Raw genomic sequence first — 16,391 nt, 5'->3', positions numbered from 1 at the left:
CTGACAGGGTGGGGAACCGAAAAGTACTGGCATGTCGATGGTTCCTACCACGTGAACCTCATTGCCTGTAAACCCGTATAACGGGGTTCAGGAGTTCTCAAGTCTTTGATCTCCTATGTCCATTCGGGAAAAAGCGTGATGATATAACACGTCGACAGAGCTACCATTATCGACCAGCATTTTCTTAACCGTGTTATTTCCCACACGTATTGTGATGACTAGGGCATCTTGATGGCCTTCGATGAGACCGGGACGATAATCATCATCGGAGAAAGAGATGACTGGGGAGGGATTCGTTCGAGGGCGTTTAGCTGTCGAGGGATTGACATTAAAGACTTCTCGAGCATAAATCTTGCGAGAGTTGTGGGAAAGGCCTCCGGCGGCTACGCCGCCAAAAATAACGTCGATTACTCGATCGTCTTCGCCTCGATGGTGGCGTCTGGGTTCATCATCGTGCTGCACATAATGGACTAGTTGTCCTCGACGAATTTTTCCTTCGATGAGGTTGCTAAGCTGAAAACATTGCTCCGTTGTATGACCAGTGTCTTCATGATATTCACAATATCTGGAGCTTGGGGGTCTTCCTGGTTTCATGGGCCTTGGAGGGCGATAATCCGGTTCTGTTTTTAACACCGCCAAAATTGCCATTTTTTCGGTGTTGAGTTTAGTGAATTCTTTTTCCGATCGGTTATGGGATTGCCAATCTCTTTCCCTTCTATCCCTCGGGGGAAGGTCCGAAGTGCGTGGTGGAGGAGACCTACGGCGCTCTCGGCGCCTTTCCCTCGCGGGGGAACGTGGACTGTAACTTCGGCGTCATTCATATTTCGATGACCTCCGTGGAGACTGTATACAACTTACCGCTTCCTGAAGCATCATTCGGTGTTCTATGATCTGGAACGCGGCCTGCAAAGTTTTCGGCCTTTTTTCAAAGATCTCTTCTAAAAGGAGGCCATGCCTAGACTTATCGATGCCGGCTGTCAGGAAATTGACAGCCATATGTTCTATTAAGTCTGGAATTTCTGCTATCTCTTCTCTGAACCTAGTTAGGAAACTCTTTAGACTTTCGCCAGAGCGTTGGTGCATTGTCATCAAGGATGCTGTAACTTTGATTCCTTTGTAGTTGCTAGAAAATCGGGCCTGAAACTTGCTTTTCAGAGTTGTCACGAGTCGATTGACCGAGGTGGCAAGTTACTATACCATCGCAGAGCTGTGCCTTGGAGGCACGTGGAGAAGAACTGACACCTAGCGATCTCCGAATGGCCGAAGAAAGCCATGCGACCATCGAATGTGTTTAGGAATGCTAATGGGTCCGAGGATCCATCGAAATGATCGAGAGCAGGTGTCTTCAACGTCCTGTCGATGCGCGCCTTCTCGAGCACTAATGATAGGGGGCTTTCGGAGATGGTTTCTAAGCCTGCCTGATTTCTCATCAAGGTACGCATCTGGGCGATTTCCTCCTGCATTTTAGCGAATTTCTCATGAGATATGGATTCCGTGGATTCCGTTTGACGTGAAACGTCGGCAGATGACACTGTCCTCTGTCGACGTTCGCGTGGTTGTGAATATGTCGATTCTGCCGATGGTTCATACACGTACTCGGCATCGTCCTCGTCATAAAATTCATCGTCTCGACCCTCATTTTGAACTTGGGCTTGTTGGAGCTCTCGACGAAGACGGTGAATCTCGCGCTTTCGCTCAAGCTTGGCCTACAATCTTTGAGCTTCATGCTCTAGGAACTCGAGCTCTTCATCTGAATCAAGTGAGTCCTCTGGATTTTCTTGGTTTTGGGCTTTTAGCCTTTCTTTCTTTTCCAAATGCAACTGCATGTCGCTTGAGAGAACTTTCTTTCCTTTAGATGTTTGAACTCTAAAACGCTGATCCGATACAATCTTTCTTTTTCTGTCCCTTTGGAGTGAGTCCTTCAAGCCCAGAAATTGGTCTTCTGGAGGAGCCTCAGATGGAGGGAACAGACACTTCGGCTTCAATGCCGGTTGGTTATGGAGCTCGCGATCGCCGTGGGTCGAGGGGTCGGCGGCAACTTCTGCTGTCAACTCCTTTACCTGCGTAGGTCCGGCGGTTCCCGGATCAAGCTCTTCTACAATCATCTTCTGGTTGGATCTTGTTAAAGCAAAGCTCCTTCTACCGCCAAATGATGTTCCAATAATATTATTACTATTAGATTATAATTTTAGGAGATGATCTTCTTTGCTTAATTTGCCAACCCCCTCAAATGGGATTGTTGTCTTTTATTTATACTAAGTCCCAAGTGGGCTCAATCCTTACAATGTGGGCCTTCTTGGGCTTTACATAATGTATTGTAATTATTCTAACTATAATTCCTTTGGGCCGTCTTGTCCTGGTCCAACACTGGCGATATTAAAACTTCTCATATGCCTTCCGGGTCTCAACTTGCAGACATACTAACAAAGCCACTCTCAGTGAAACAACACTATCACCTTCTGGACAAGCATGGAGCTTAGTTTCCCCAGCGTCTCCAGCTCAGCCTGAAGGGGAGTAATGCAGATTATGTACGTTGCTGCTGTGCCACTTTGCATGCCACATCACTATTCTCTCAACAACCACCTCTAGGACCACATTCTCATAATTGTCTCTTTTATCCTTCTTGTTAGTTTAAGTACTCTGATAGTATAAGGACATGGTTGCCTTTCTCTATTCTTAGTTTGTTGCTTGCTATATTTAAAGGAAGCTGTATGGATTGAAGGCATGATTGAATGATTATCATTTTGACATTTATGGTTGTTTCTCATTTCCAGATTTGCATATTGCTCTACTAGTCTTTAAAGGCATGTATTAAGAAATGAAGCCCAAACATAAAAACTAAGGTATGAATGAAAAGATGATGCCAGACATGAAATTCTATCTGATCCTCAATTATCTGACAAAATCTAATTAAAATGAAATTAAATTGAAAGGTTGGAGATCATTTTGGTAATTTCCGCAAAAAAATCGAAGTTCTTTAAAAATCCTACCATTGACTTCTATACGGATAAAACGATGAATGCTAAAGTACCAACTTGGATATAACATTTATTTAAATATACAGTAAATGCCTTCCAGTAAAGAAATGTCTGCAAATTGGACTTTCTTATAGATCAAGTTGCTGAAAATTTCAACAAAAAACTTTCTTACAGAAAAGAAAGTACAGCCAACCCTAGTTATTACTTTAAGGCAAAAAAGCAAAGAAAAAATGTCTACAAAAATGTATGATGATAAGCATCAATCCTGCCTCATAATCCCCCTAAACGAGAAGTGAGATCAAGGAATATATCCTCTCTGCATGGTATTGTAAGTCCACCATTTGGATGATGAAAGCCATATTCTTCTTCTGCTTGACTCAACAAGTTCTGAAAAGAAGATTTATTTAGGAATGATAATGGGATCACGAATCGCTTCTTTTCTTGTTCTCCAACATAGACTGCAAAATAACCCTTTGGCACATCTGACATTGTAGAACTTGTGTGACTGGTAGTTAAGGACGATCTTCGAAGAATTTGTTTAGCTTGGTTAATAAGAGGCATACGGATAGCCATAGATCTGAAGAATGAATAAGAAATAATGATCTCTTGCGGACTTGATAATTGAAGAAATCTCAGATAGTTGAGCTTGGTAGTTTTGATGAGTATCAGATGAATTGCAAGTGTATATATAGATGCACTTTGTAAGTGGATTACATTTCGACAAGAACATGAGTGGTGCAAGTACCTTACTTGTGGGGTTAGTGATGAACAATAGTACATGAAGCACATGGCTCTGTTTTGCAACTCAACATTAAGGCGATTACGTAGGGATTTATAGCCATTAGTCTGATTCAGTGGTTGATTAGCTGGCTTATTAAGACTGTTCAGGAACATGTTTCAGACATATAAGATATGAAAATATACGACGTAGACATCTATTTATGTAATTACTGGGGCAATATGCATCCAACTGCTAATGTGGAGACTGGAGAGGGTATTGAAACAGTCAATTTAAGAATATACATTGGCATTTTTTTACACATGGTTCTGCCTCCTAACAACAACATAATAAATTATGTAGGGTTTTTGATGAGTTGGTCATTAAATTCGGTTACATAAATCTAAAAACTGGAACAACTTGGCTATGTCAGTGGCTTACCTAATAGCTGAATGTTTCTATTTCATAGAAATTAAGTCTTCTTGTTTCTCTTACCTTATGGTACTGCTAAACTCTGATTGAAAAAGAAGATCGGCTACTTGAAGCTGTATGCAGAACTTATTGCATAGATGGTTTTACTTGTCACTGGCTTACCTAACTAGATAAACTGGCTGCCACGAGGAAACAACTTAAGGTTATTCCCAAACTGATCAAGGCTTAGTGCACAACTTTGGTCAAAATTTTCGAGGGTCATGTGACTCAGACCCCCGTACTGAGCATTTAGTTCTGTATTAAAATAAGACTCCCGTACTCAGATATATTTGGTTGCTTAGTCGTTTTTAACCTGTGGCAAAATATAATGTCATGAAACTGCAGAATATTTCATTGAAATATTTCTTACAGAAATGAAAGTACAGTCAACCCTAACTATAAGGGGAAAAATAGTATAAGAAAAAATGTGCGACCATAGCTTCTGTACTAATTGTAGTTAGCATTAAATTTTGGAGCGTCAATCCTATTCATAATGTCCATAAGCGCGAAGTGAGGTCCAAGAACATATCTTCACTGCAAGGTATTGTAAGTCCACCTGTAGGATGATTATAGCCGTATTCTTCCTCAGCTTGACTTAACAAGTCTTGAAAAAACGATTTGCTTAAGAATGAAACTGGAATCATGAACCTCTTCTTCTCTTTTATTCCCACATATACTGCAATGTGACCCTTTGGTACATCTAAGACTTCTCTAGGTGCATTCTTGGCAGTATAGGATGATCTTCGAAGTATTTGTTTAGTATGATTGATAAGAGGCATACGGATGGCCATGGACCTGGAGGATGGCACTTAAGACTTGAGGATTGAAGAAACCGCAGATAGTAGAGCTTGATATTTGCGGATGCTTTTAAATGTACTGCAACTCTGCGATTGAATATATAGATGCACTTTGTGAGTTCATAATTCTTGAACAAAAGTAGAAGTGGTTAGAGTGTCTTTTTTAAGGGGCAGGTGGTAAGCAATACAATATGGGATGCACATGGCTATGTCTTATGAACTGGGCAACTGTGAACTGACAGGACTGGATCCCTGCATGACTCAATGTCATGATTCATGAAGTGTTCAATTGAGAAGATACAAAGGCATTTTGTTGCACACTATTTTAACATTATTAACTGCAGAAGAAGTCTTGTAGGGCTTGTTATAGTATGCTAACATTATTTTAACCAATCTTTAGATGTGGACATGGCAAAATCTTTGCGAAGCAAAAATAATTAATTTAAGCCTACAGTTCTTTGATTGATTATAAAAAAATCGGCCATTTGAAATACAATGGAATAAGTTAAACGCCAGTTATGTATAAATATGCATTTTAAAGTAAACCGTTAAAGTACATGGAATTGGAAGACTGGAACTAGAAAAGGCCTGACTCATAACCCCCCTAAGCGAGAAGTGAGATCAAGAAAAATATCCTCTCTGCATGGTATTGTAAGTCCACCATTTGGATGATGAAAGCCATATTCTTCCTCTGCTTGACTCAACAAGTTCTGAAAAGAAGATTTATTTAAGAATGATAATGGGATCACAAATCGCTTCTTTTCTTGTTCTCCAACATAGACTGCAAAATAACCCTTTGGTACATCTGACATTGTAGAACTTGTGTGCCTGGCAGTTAAGGAAGATCTTCGAAGAATTTGTTTAGCTTGGTTAATAAGAGGCATACGGATAGCCATAGATATGAAGAATGAATAAGAAATAATGATCTCTTGAGGACTTGATAATTGAAGAAATCTCAGATAGTTGAGCTTAGTAGTTTTGATGAGTATCAGATGAATTGCAAGTGTATATATAGATGCACTTTGTAAGTTGATTAAATTTCGACAAGAACATGAGTGGTGCAAGTAGCTTACTTGTGTGGTTAGTAGACAATAAATTCACCAAGAAACAACATAATAACACATTGGCATTTAGGCACACTATATATGTAGGGCTTCTTATTAGTTGGTCATCAAAGTCTGTTACATATTTCTAACACTGGCAATCAACTTGGCTGTATTTGCAGTTTTGCAATGATAGCTGGATGTTTCTATTTCTACTTGGCTATATGAAAGGTCTTACTTTTCTGGCTCTTCTATCACTTTTAACACCATCCTCTCGAACTCTTTTGCATCGAAAAAGCAGGACTAAAAAATGGGAAAAATATAATGGAGAAGCGAGGAATCGAACCTCGAACCTTGTTTCACCAAGAAACGACATTTTCACCATTACCAAGGATATAATAAAAGGCATTTTGCTCTACCAATTGAGCAACTTCCCCAATTATTTTTAATTTCTTTTCTGGCTCTTCTATCACTTTTAACACCATCATCTCGAAATCTTTAACATCGAACAAGGAAAAATCGAACCTCGAACCTTGTTCCATCGAGAAACTACTTTTTTCACTAAGGATATATACATGCATTTTGCTCTACCAATTAGGTTATTTCCCCAATAATTTCCTCCGGCCCGAAGGAAGTTGTCGGTTAAAGCTGCAAACAAACTGAACCGAGCTGAGTTCTGTCCGAGCCGAGCGGAGCCGAGCCGAGCATATTTTTTTTTAAAACAAGCCGAGCCGAGTTTAAAAACTGAGCTGAAACAAAATGTTCACGATCGACTCGTTTATAAATGAGCCGAGCCAAGCCAAGCCGAAAACGAGTTTGCTCACGAACAACCGAGCCGAACCGAACTCGAGCCGAGTTGAGCTGTCCACTAACAGTTCGCATATATTTTTTAATCGACCAAGCTTAAGGTATAGTTCACAAATACTAGTTTCATCTTACAATTATATACCCACACTCACACCCTAGACTTGATTCTTAATCCATTGGTGTATAATTTTATCAATATATTTCACAAGTCAAGTTTTAAGAACAAAATTAATTTTATTTTAAATTATTAAGACATTCATAACTTTTGAAATCGTACATTACTTTTAAATTGTTAATGTCGATTGTCAAAGATATAGTAATTTCTGATATTTCAATTAAATTGGTTCAAATTAGAAAAGACATATAAAATAAAATAAAGAAAGCAAGCCCCTTTAAGTGGTCGAGAAATATAATTATTAAAAACTATTTTATTTTTTTCTTAAAAATATTAGAATGTTATAATTTATTTTAACAACTCACTATTTTAATTTTTTTGAAATTGTAATTTTGGTCGATTTTATCATAGACTCCTCTAATAAATGTGTGAGATGAAATTTACGGTTAACTTTAATTAGAAATTATTTGTTAAAATAATCAAGCTTGTGATATGTATTAAATTAATTATTTTATTTATTATTATAATATATATTAAATTTTAATTAAATTAATCATTTTACTTTAACATAAGTATTAAATTTTAATTAAAAAAATTTAAAATATTTATACAAGTGATTAGTAAATATTTATTATTTGTTATTTATAAAAATTTTATCCGACCCAAGTCGAGTTACCGAGTTCGAGCCGAGTCCGAGCTAAACGAGTCATGTCCGAGCCGAACATACAAATAACTAGGCTCGACTCATTTAATTACTTTATCAGATTGCAAATTTTTTCTGGAGAGTAATTGTAGCTCTAATTTTCTATACGTATATATCATGGGAATTCACTTTGCTGAACTTAAAAGTAGAAATGTACCAAAAGGCCACTTTGGTGTTTATGTCGGAAAAACTGAAAGAAAGAGATTCATAGTTCCATTATCATATTTAAAACATCGTTCATTCCAAAAGTTGTTAAGGCGGGCAGAAGAAGAGTTTGACTATGATCATCTTATGGGATGTCTTACAATCCCGTACAATGTGGAAACCTTCATTAGTGTGACTTTCAATTTAGGTTCCTCGAAATAGTGAAACACTTTAAATGCTTAGATGTTAGAAATTTGAAAAAGAGTTTGTTGTATGTAAAAATTACATAAAAGTTATCACACTGTTTACCGAAGAAATCTAGTATTCAACCATTCATAACTCTGCTGCACTAGTCAAACTCATATGACAATATCTGTGAACAAGAATGTTCCACTAATTCATAAGCCGTAGGTATCATACATACTTAAGGCTAATGCAGATTATGTACGCTGCTGCTGTGCCACCTTGCATGCCACATCACTATTCTCTCAACAACCACCTCTAGGACCATATTTTCATAATTGTCTCTTTTATCCTTCTTGTTAGCTTAAGTACTCTGATAGTATAAGGATATATTTGTCTTTCTCTATTCCTAGTTCGTTGGTTGCTATATGTAAAGGAAGATGTATGGATTGAAGACATTATTGAATGTTTATCATTTTGACATTTGTGGTTGTTTCTCATTTCCAGATTTGTGTATTGCTCTATTAGTCTTTATGGTATCAGAGCCGTTACATATGCTTATTTGGTTTTGTTTTTAAATTCACTATTGCTGATATGTAAAACCCACTCTTCATTCATCCCTCAGATGGTGCTTTTTCTGTAAGTGTCTCCAAGCTACAATGTACTTTAGACTATAGATTTTGAAAACGATCGTTTGAAATTCAACTCTCTGCTAAACGCAAGCTAGGGTTCTTGACTGGATTTATTCCCAGAGATGCTTCTGATGCTGTTCAAGCGCCTCAATGGGACACCTGTAATGACCTTGTTGTTTCATGGTTGCACAAAAATGCTGCTGATGGTATTAAACAGTCCATCCTCTTCATAAACTCTGCATCTGAGGTATGGTCTCAGCTTGAAAAACGCTTCTTGTTAAGTAATGGGTCTTGAAAATATAAGCCCACTCGTGATCTGTATGCACTTAGACACAACAATATGAAACTCAATGACTATTTCACTACCTTGAGTAGCCTCTGAGAGGAGATTGAGTCCATGAATGCACTCCCAGTGATTACCACTGTTGCTGCAAATGTTACAGCCTTTATTTCTGCTATTGATAAATAAAAAGTTGAGTCACGTCTTTTTCAATTCTTGAATTCTTGATGATATGTATGCTGCTCTTCGCTCTCAACTCTTAATGCAAAATCACCTCCCTAGTGTTGATGTTGCATTTTCCACTTTGCAACAAGAAGAATCACAAAGGGACTTGTTTGGTTCAACAAATCAAGATGCTGCTGCTATGTATGGCAGATCTCAGAATGAATATAAAGGACCAGCTTGTCAGGCATGTGGGCAAAAGAATCACATTGGGGATAAGTGTTGGACTGTGATAGGCTACCCACGTTGGCATCGAAAGTATAAACCCCTCACCTCAAAACCTCAGTCTATTGTTACTACTCCTATGCAGCCTATGCGTGCTAACCATGCTGTACAAGAGAGCGCTTCTCCTGATGTGACCTTGACAACTCAACAACTGCAGCAACTTTTGAAAATGTTACCTCAGACAGCTGCATCGAAGAGTGCTTCCTTGTCAATTACTGATGATGACCTCGAAAGCTGTTTCTCTGGAATGGTGTCTTGTCATATGTCTACGAATGATAACACAACCTGGATTGTTGACTCTGGTGCAAGCGACCACATGACCTTTAGCATTGATATACTGAGCAATGTTCGAGCAGCTCCTTCTGATGTAATTATTAAGTTGCCAACAGGGGCTAGTGCAAAGATTACTCATATTGGCAACTTAATACCGAAAAGTGGTCTTGTCTTGAAAAAGGTTCTTTATGTGCCTCAGTTTTAATATAATTTAATGTATATTCACAGGCTGTCTGAGGACAACAACTGTGTGGTCCATTTTCACCCAGAAGGATGCACCATTATTGATGCAGCAACAAAGCGAACACGGGTAAATGGTGCACTTCGAAATGGATTGTATTATCTCAAGAATGAGCTTGTTGTGATCACTGCTAACTCTGTCTCGAAGCAGCCAATATCAGACTATGCATTATGGCACACACAATTGGGACATGCTTCCATCACCAAATTGAGGTATATACCTTTTCTTAGACACCATCCCTTGCCAGTTGATAAAATATGTGTCACTTGTCCAATGTCTAAGTTTGCTAAACTCTCATTTGACTTGAGTAATTCACATGCTTCTGATAAGTTTTAACTGATACATGTTGACACATGGGGGCCTTATAGAGTGGCTACAAGAGGAAAATATCTCACCATAGTTGATGATTACTCTAAAGTTATTTGGGTATATCTCCTATATCAGAAATCGGAATGTACAAACCATACAGTCTGATAATGCAGCAAAGTTTGGTGATGTCAACTGTCGACAGTTCTATGTGGAATAATACACCAAACCTCATGTGTCACAAAATGCTCGTGTGGAACGACGTCATAGATATGTGCTTGAAGTTGTTAGATGCCTTCATTTTCAAGCTGGTCTGCCATTGGAACACTGGGGGTGAGTGTGTCCTTGCTGCTGTTTATTTGATTAATCGACTTCCAACACCAGTTTTGGTGAATAAAACACCATACGAGACCTTGTTTGATGATCCACCGGATTATGATCGTGTAAAAGCCTATGGGTGCCTTGACTTTGCTGCGAACCCATCCCAAAATGGTGATAAATTCGGCCCAATAGGAGTCCCGTGTGTCTTTGTTGGATACCCGTTTAATCAAAAAGGCTATACTCTGTTGGATTTGACAACCAAGAAGACATTTGTCTCTCGTGACGTGATATTTCATGAGTCGATTTTTCCTCTCAATAGTGCAAGTTCAGATTCTTATATACAACCTACGCCTGTGAAGATGCCTCAGCCTAGTGCCTAATGCCATTATGACATAGTGTTTGAGGATGTGCAGCCAACTGATGAGACAAAAAACAATGATTCATACACATCACCGCCTGAATAGGAGATCCTCTCGAGTCACTCATAAGCCTGCTTGGTTGGGAGATTATGTGAACAGTGTGTACACATATGCAAATGCTGTAAGCGCTGTTGACATGGTGATAAATAATCATTTCCAGTGTTTCTCAGCAAACTTGACAATTAACAATGATCCTACCAGCTTTAAACAAGCTGTGCAAAGCGAGAATTGGAGAGAAGCCATGAATAGTTAGTTAACAGACTTGGAAGAGAACAACACTAGGAAAATTACTAAACTTCCCCCAGGCAAGAAAGCCATTGGATGCAAGTGGCTCTTCAAAACAAAGTACAATCCTGATGGAACGATTGAAAGGTACAAATCAAGGCTCGTGCTCTCTTAGTTGTGGCTCCAGTCGTGAAATTAACAACAGTTCGTGCTCTCTTAGTTGTGGCTGTAATACAAGGCTGGGCAATATTGTAAATGGACATGTCTAACACATTCCTGAACAGAGATCTTGATGAAATTATCTATATGAAATTTTCCCAAGGGTACAGTGGCATGGGATCGCGAATTACTGCTGAGTCTGTCCATGTTGCAAATTGGTCAACTGGCGAATGAGTTTGTCAGCTTTTAAAATCATTGTACGGGCTCAAACATGCACCACGCCAATGGTTCAGTAAACTGTCTGAAACATTGCTGAAACTTGGCTATGAGCAATCAAAAACTGACTACAGCTTGTTTACAAAACCTCGGGTGAGAAAATTACATTGGTTCTTGTTTACGTTGATGACCTTCTTACATCTGGCAACACTAATACGGAGATCGAGAACCTGAAAGCAATGTTGGCTAAGCAGTTTCATATGAAAGATCTGGGTGCAGTGAGCTATTTTCTGGACCTTGAAATTGCTTGCTCGTCAGCTGGCTTCTTCGTTTCACATAAGAAGTACACATTGGATTTGCTACATGAATTCGACATGGCAAATGCATCATCCCTCAAATTTCCAATGGACTCTCATCTGAAATTAACTCCGACAAGTGGCACGCCACTCACAGATCCTCATCCTTATCAAAGACTCGTTGGAAAACTTATATACTTGACAGTGACACGTCCAGATATTGTGTTTGCTGTGCACATCTTGAGCCAACCATCTTCAGGAAGCAATGAAATTACTTTCAGACAGTGATTGGGTGAATTGTCCGGTAACTCGTCGATCAACATCTGGTTTTTGTTTGCTTCTGGGTGACTCTCCTGTGAGTTGGCAAACAAAGAAACAATAAGTTGTAGCTCGTTCAGTATCGCTCCATGGCACTTATAGCATGTGAAATAACGGGGTTATCTACTCTCCTGAAAGACATGGGCCTCTCCTCCTTGCCACATGCAGTTCTGCATTGTGATAACATGGCAGCACTCTCTATTGCAGACAACCCAGTGATGCATACTAGAACCAAACAGATTGAAGTGGATTGTCACTTCATACGCGACAAAGTAAAGGCTGGCGATATTAAAACTTCTCATATGCCTTCTGGGTCTCAACTTGCAGACATACTAATAAAGCCACTCTCAGTGAAACAACACTATCACCTTCTGGACAAGCTTGGAGCTTAGCTTCCCCTGCGTCTCCAGCTCAGCCTGAAGGGGAGTAATGCAGATTATGTACGTTGCTGCTATGCCACTTTGCATGCCACATCACTATTCTCTCAACAACCACCTCTAGGACCACATTCTCATAATTGTCTCTTTTATCCTTCTTGTTAGCTTAAGTACTCTGATAGTATAAGGACATGGTTGTCTTTCTCTATTCCTAGCTAGTTTGTTGCTTGCTATATGTAAAGGAAGCTGTATGGATTGAAGGCATGATTGAATGAGACATTTGTGGTTGATTCTCATTTCCAGATTTGCATATTGCTCTACTAGTCTTTAAAGGCATGTATTAAAAAATGAAGCCCAAACATAAAAATTAAGGTATGAATGAAAAGATGATGCCAGACATGAAATTCTATCTGATCCTCAATTATCTGACACAATCTAGTTAAAATGAAATGAAATTGAGAGGTTGGAGATAATTTTGGTAATTTTCGCAAAAAAAAAATAAGTTCTTTAAAAATCCTACCATTGACTTCTATACGGATAAAAGGATGAATGCTAAAGTATCAAATTGGACCTAACATTTATTTAAAAATACAGCCACCCCTAGTTCTTTGTTACCTCTACTCTATATCACTAATGAATTTCTTATAGATTTTGCTGAATGTTTCAACTGGAAAAAATGTCAACAAAAATGTGTGATGATCAATTCTGTACATGTTGGAGTCAGTAGAAACTAGAAAAGGCCTGACTCATAATCCCCCTAGGCGAGAAGTGAGATCAAGAAAAATATCCTCTCTGCATGGTATTGTAAGTCCACCATTTGGATGATGAAAGCCATATTCTTCCTCTGCTTGACTCAACAAGTTCTGAAAAGAAGATTTATTTAAGAATGATAATGGGATCACGAATCGCTTCTTTTCTTGTTCTCCAAAATAGACTGCAAAATAACCCTTTGGTACATCTGACATTGTAGAACTTGTGTGCCTGGCAGTTAAGGAAAATCTTCGTAGAATTTGTTTAGCTTGGTTAATAAGAGGCATACGGATAGCCATAGATCTGAAGAATGAATTTGAAGTAATGATCTCTTGAGGACTTTATAATTGGAGAAATCTCAGATAGTTGAGCTTTGTAGTTTTGATGAGTATCAGATGAATTGCAAGTGTATATATAGATGCACTTTGTAAGTGGATTACAATTCGACAAGAACATGAGTGGTGCAAGCCGAGTCCGAGCTAAACGAGCCAAGTCCGAGCCGAACATACAAAAAACTCGGCTCGGCTCATTTAATTATCCGAGCTTGTTTTTATGTTCGTGTGCGGGCCTAGCTGAGTTTATTTAAACGAGTCGATTCCGAGCTTTGTTCACGAACCCCTCTGTTTATTTGCAGCTTACTTCGTAAGCAGGACAATGCAAGACCTCTTCTTGTAAAAGGTCAGAACCTATTGTCAACCTAATTACAGAACACCACACAACTTCCAATAATTTTTGTTTTGGGCTTGCATGTGATTAGTTGAAAAATACTACTCCTACGAAGTAGCAGCTGCTACTTTATGAAACTATACTTTAAAGAAACGTTAAAATACGTGTCGAGTCCTGTCCATACAATCTAGAGGGCCAGAGGGAGTACTCCTATGAAGTAGCAGCTGCTACTATAGAGTACAGACTACTATACACAGTCCGGTACATGATGAGTATAAACGGAAACATATGAAAATCTTGTTTTATATCTTAAAATTTCCAATAATAATATGCTGATTCACTTATTTAAGGTTGTTGTCAATTTAGATAAGAACGAATATCAAGAGAAATAACCTAACTATTTTCTTTAAAAATTAGCATGACTTTGTGAGTACATGTCAGACATGTAACTTAGAACGTATTTATAAATTCACTCATCCCGGTAAATTCCAATACTAAACACTACAATGAGTGACCAAAATTCAACGGAATTATCATCACAATCTGCCGGAAAATCAAGACTCCGACAAGCCATTGACAAGATAACTGCATTAATAACTTTATCTCATACCACTAATGTCTTTACTGTTAAATGGTGCATGATAAGAACCAGGATCCACGAGCTTCTCTCTGGTCTTACAGCCATTGAAAAACGTGGTCCCGGAGGTGAGCACATGTTACTTTCTGGCGAAGTTATTCAGGCAATTATAAGAACTGTTTCTGAAAGTGATCAACTTGGGAAAAGATGCATGGAGTCAACATATAATGGGAGGCTTTTCATGCAAAGTGATCTTTCTAAACTTGTTTGTATTTTGGATACACATATTGAGTACTTATCTGATATATATATACAGTTGGTTTGTGTATTTTTATCGAAAAGCCGGGAGTTTTAGCTTGTAAAGATGATAAGATTGTTTATGTGAAAGATTTATTGTCAAGACTCAAAATTGGTGATGCTTATATGAAAAGAGAGGCTTTAATTGATTTTAATAAAGTGGTTCAAGAAGATGAAGAGTTTGTGGATATTTGTGTGGAGACTAATGGAGTTGTTTCGGTTTTGGTTAGTTTTCTTGATTCTGAAGTAATTGATATTCAAGAGGAGTCCGCGAAAGCGGTGTTTGAGATTTCTAGGTATGATGATTATAGGAGAGTGTTGGCTAGTACAGGGATGATTCCGCTTTTAATTAGTATTTTGGAGTTTGGGAGTAGAGTTGGGAAAGAATTTGCAGCAAGGTGTTTGATGAATGTTAGTGAAAAATCGAGTTTTGCATGGTCTATTTTGGCGAATGATGGGCTGACTGTTTTGTTGGAGATATGTAAAAATATTGATGTTTGTGGAAGTGAGTTGGTTGTTTTGGCTTGTGAAGTGCTGAAAAATCTTAGTTGGGATCGTGAGATAAACGAATTCATGGTTGAACAAGGTGCACTTAAGGTTTTTATTGCGTTGGCCAAGTCTAAAGACGAGATTGTGCTATTAAGTTCCATTGATTGTCTTCAAATTATGGTGTCTACGGATGATGCAAACCGGGATTTGATTATCAAAGAAGGCGGAACTCTTGTTTTAGTTGATGTTTTGAATTCTGAATCATTCGTATCGTGGAAGGTATGGCAAACGGCCTCAGAAGCAATAATGACACTATGTCTGGAATCAACTAGCACCTTGAATATCATACTAGGTTATGGGTTTATGGATCATCTGTTGGATTTAATTGAACACAAGGTGTTTCATGTTCAAGATTTGGCATTAAAGGCAACGATTTGGCTATGTGAAATGTCCGAGGTGGCTAAAGAGGCGATGGGTGAGAGAGGATTTATGTCAGAAATTGTCAAGTTTCTTGATGCAGAATCAAATGAGGTTCGTAAACTGGCAGCCAAGGCACTCTTCACTATGATATCAGCGCCTAAGAATCGTAAGGCGTTCTTACAAAACCAAGAACATGGTTGAGTTTAGTTCTGTTTGACAGAACAAAGCAACATTGCAGAGTTTAGTTCTTGAGTTTGTTCATTCTTGACTCACACAAGTCCAATAAAAGTTCCAACAGGTTTGTTTCCTGCATAAAGGCCATCATGGTTGATAACCTCTGGAGCTCTAAATTTCATCTGGGAAGTCATGTGTGCAGAATGAGAATCTATAGGACGGGGTCAAATGTTTAAGGTTTGTTCCTTTATGTAACAGTGAAAGCAGATGCAGAGATGCGTGACTTCCTTCTCCACATCAGCTGCACTATCGTCATATAGAATCTTCTCTTCAAGATTCTCACATGCAAGGACTGTGGGAACGGCCTCAACTACATTAAACTTGTATGACTACTCAGATATCCCAGTTCCACCTGAGGATATATATGCTGCTAGATAAAAACTTTGGAACTTATTCAGGTGGAATAAGTTCCAAAGTTTTTATATCAGATGCAAGTCTCTTGGTACTCCACCTTTCTTACCGCATACGATCAGTGAAAGCAAGTTGTCT

General features: G+C 38.6%; 5 protein-coding genes across 5 annotated transcripts; 1 reads left to right on the top strand and 4 right to left on the bottom strand.

Annotated features, from left to right (window-relative positions):
• Nucleotides 1-87: 87 nt before the first annotated feature.
• LOC141705388 (uncharacterized) lies at nucleotides 88-648 on the bottom strand. Its single transcript, XM_074508378.1, has one exon. It carries the CDS (start codon nucleotides 646-648, stop codon nucleotides 88-90), a length of 561 nt encoding a protein of 186 aa, XP_074364479.1.
• Nucleotides 649-3,079: 2,431 nt separating this feature from the next.
• On the bottom strand, nucleotides 3,080-3,661 carry LOC141705384 (auxin-induced protein 6B-like). Its single transcript, XM_074508374.1, has one exon. The coding sequence runs from the start codon at nucleotides 3,549-3,551 to the stop codon at nucleotides 3,249-3,251; it is 303 nt and encodes a 100-aa protein (XP_074364475.1). The 5' UTR covers nucleotides 3,552-3,661; the 3' UTR covers nucleotides 3,080-3,248.
• A 1,312-nt stretch (nucleotides 3,662-4,973) lies between these two features.
• LOC141705385 (auxin-induced protein 6B-like) lies at nucleotides 4,974-6,024 on the bottom strand. Its single transcript, XM_074508375.1, has one exon. It carries the CDS (start codon nucleotides 5,858-5,860, stop codon nucleotides 5,558-5,560), a length of 303 nt encoding a protein of 100 aa, XP_074364476.1. The 5' UTR covers nucleotides 5,861-6,024; the 3' UTR covers nucleotides 4,974-5,557.
• A 7,133-nt stretch (nucleotides 6,025-13,157) lies between these two features.
• Nucleotides 13,158-13,518, bottom strand: LOC141705382 (auxin-induced protein 6B-like). Its single transcript, XM_074508372.1, has one exon. The coding sequence runs from the start codon at nucleotides 13,516-13,518 to the stop codon at nucleotides 13,216-13,218; it is 303 nt and encodes a 100-aa protein (XP_074364473.1). The 3' UTR covers nucleotides 13,158-13,215.
• Nucleotides 13,519-14,391: 873 nt separating this feature from the next.
• Nucleotides 14,392-15,869, top strand: LOC141705387 (uncharacterized). Its single transcript, XM_074508376.1, has 2 exons — nucleotides 14,392-14,731; nucleotides 14,779-15,869. The coding sequence occupies exons 1-2, from the start codon at nucleotides 14,392-14,394 to the stop codon at nucleotides 15,867-15,869; spliced, it is 1,431 nt and encodes a 476-aa protein (XP_074364477.1).
• The last annotated feature ends 522 nt before the right edge of the window (nucleotides 15,870-16,391 follow it).

This window comes from Apium graveolens, unplaced genomic scaffold (assembly GCF_009905375.1).
Source record: "Apium graveolens cultivar Ventura unplaced genomic scaffold, ASM990537v1 ctg8851, whole genome shotgun sequence".
Taxonomy (NCBI): Eukaryota; Viridiplantae; Streptophyta; class Magnoliopsida; order Apiales; family Apiaceae; genus Apium; species Apium graveolens.
The sequence above is the reverse complement of the archived record's forward strand: the minus strand, read 5'-3'. Positions and strand labels throughout refer to the sequence as shown.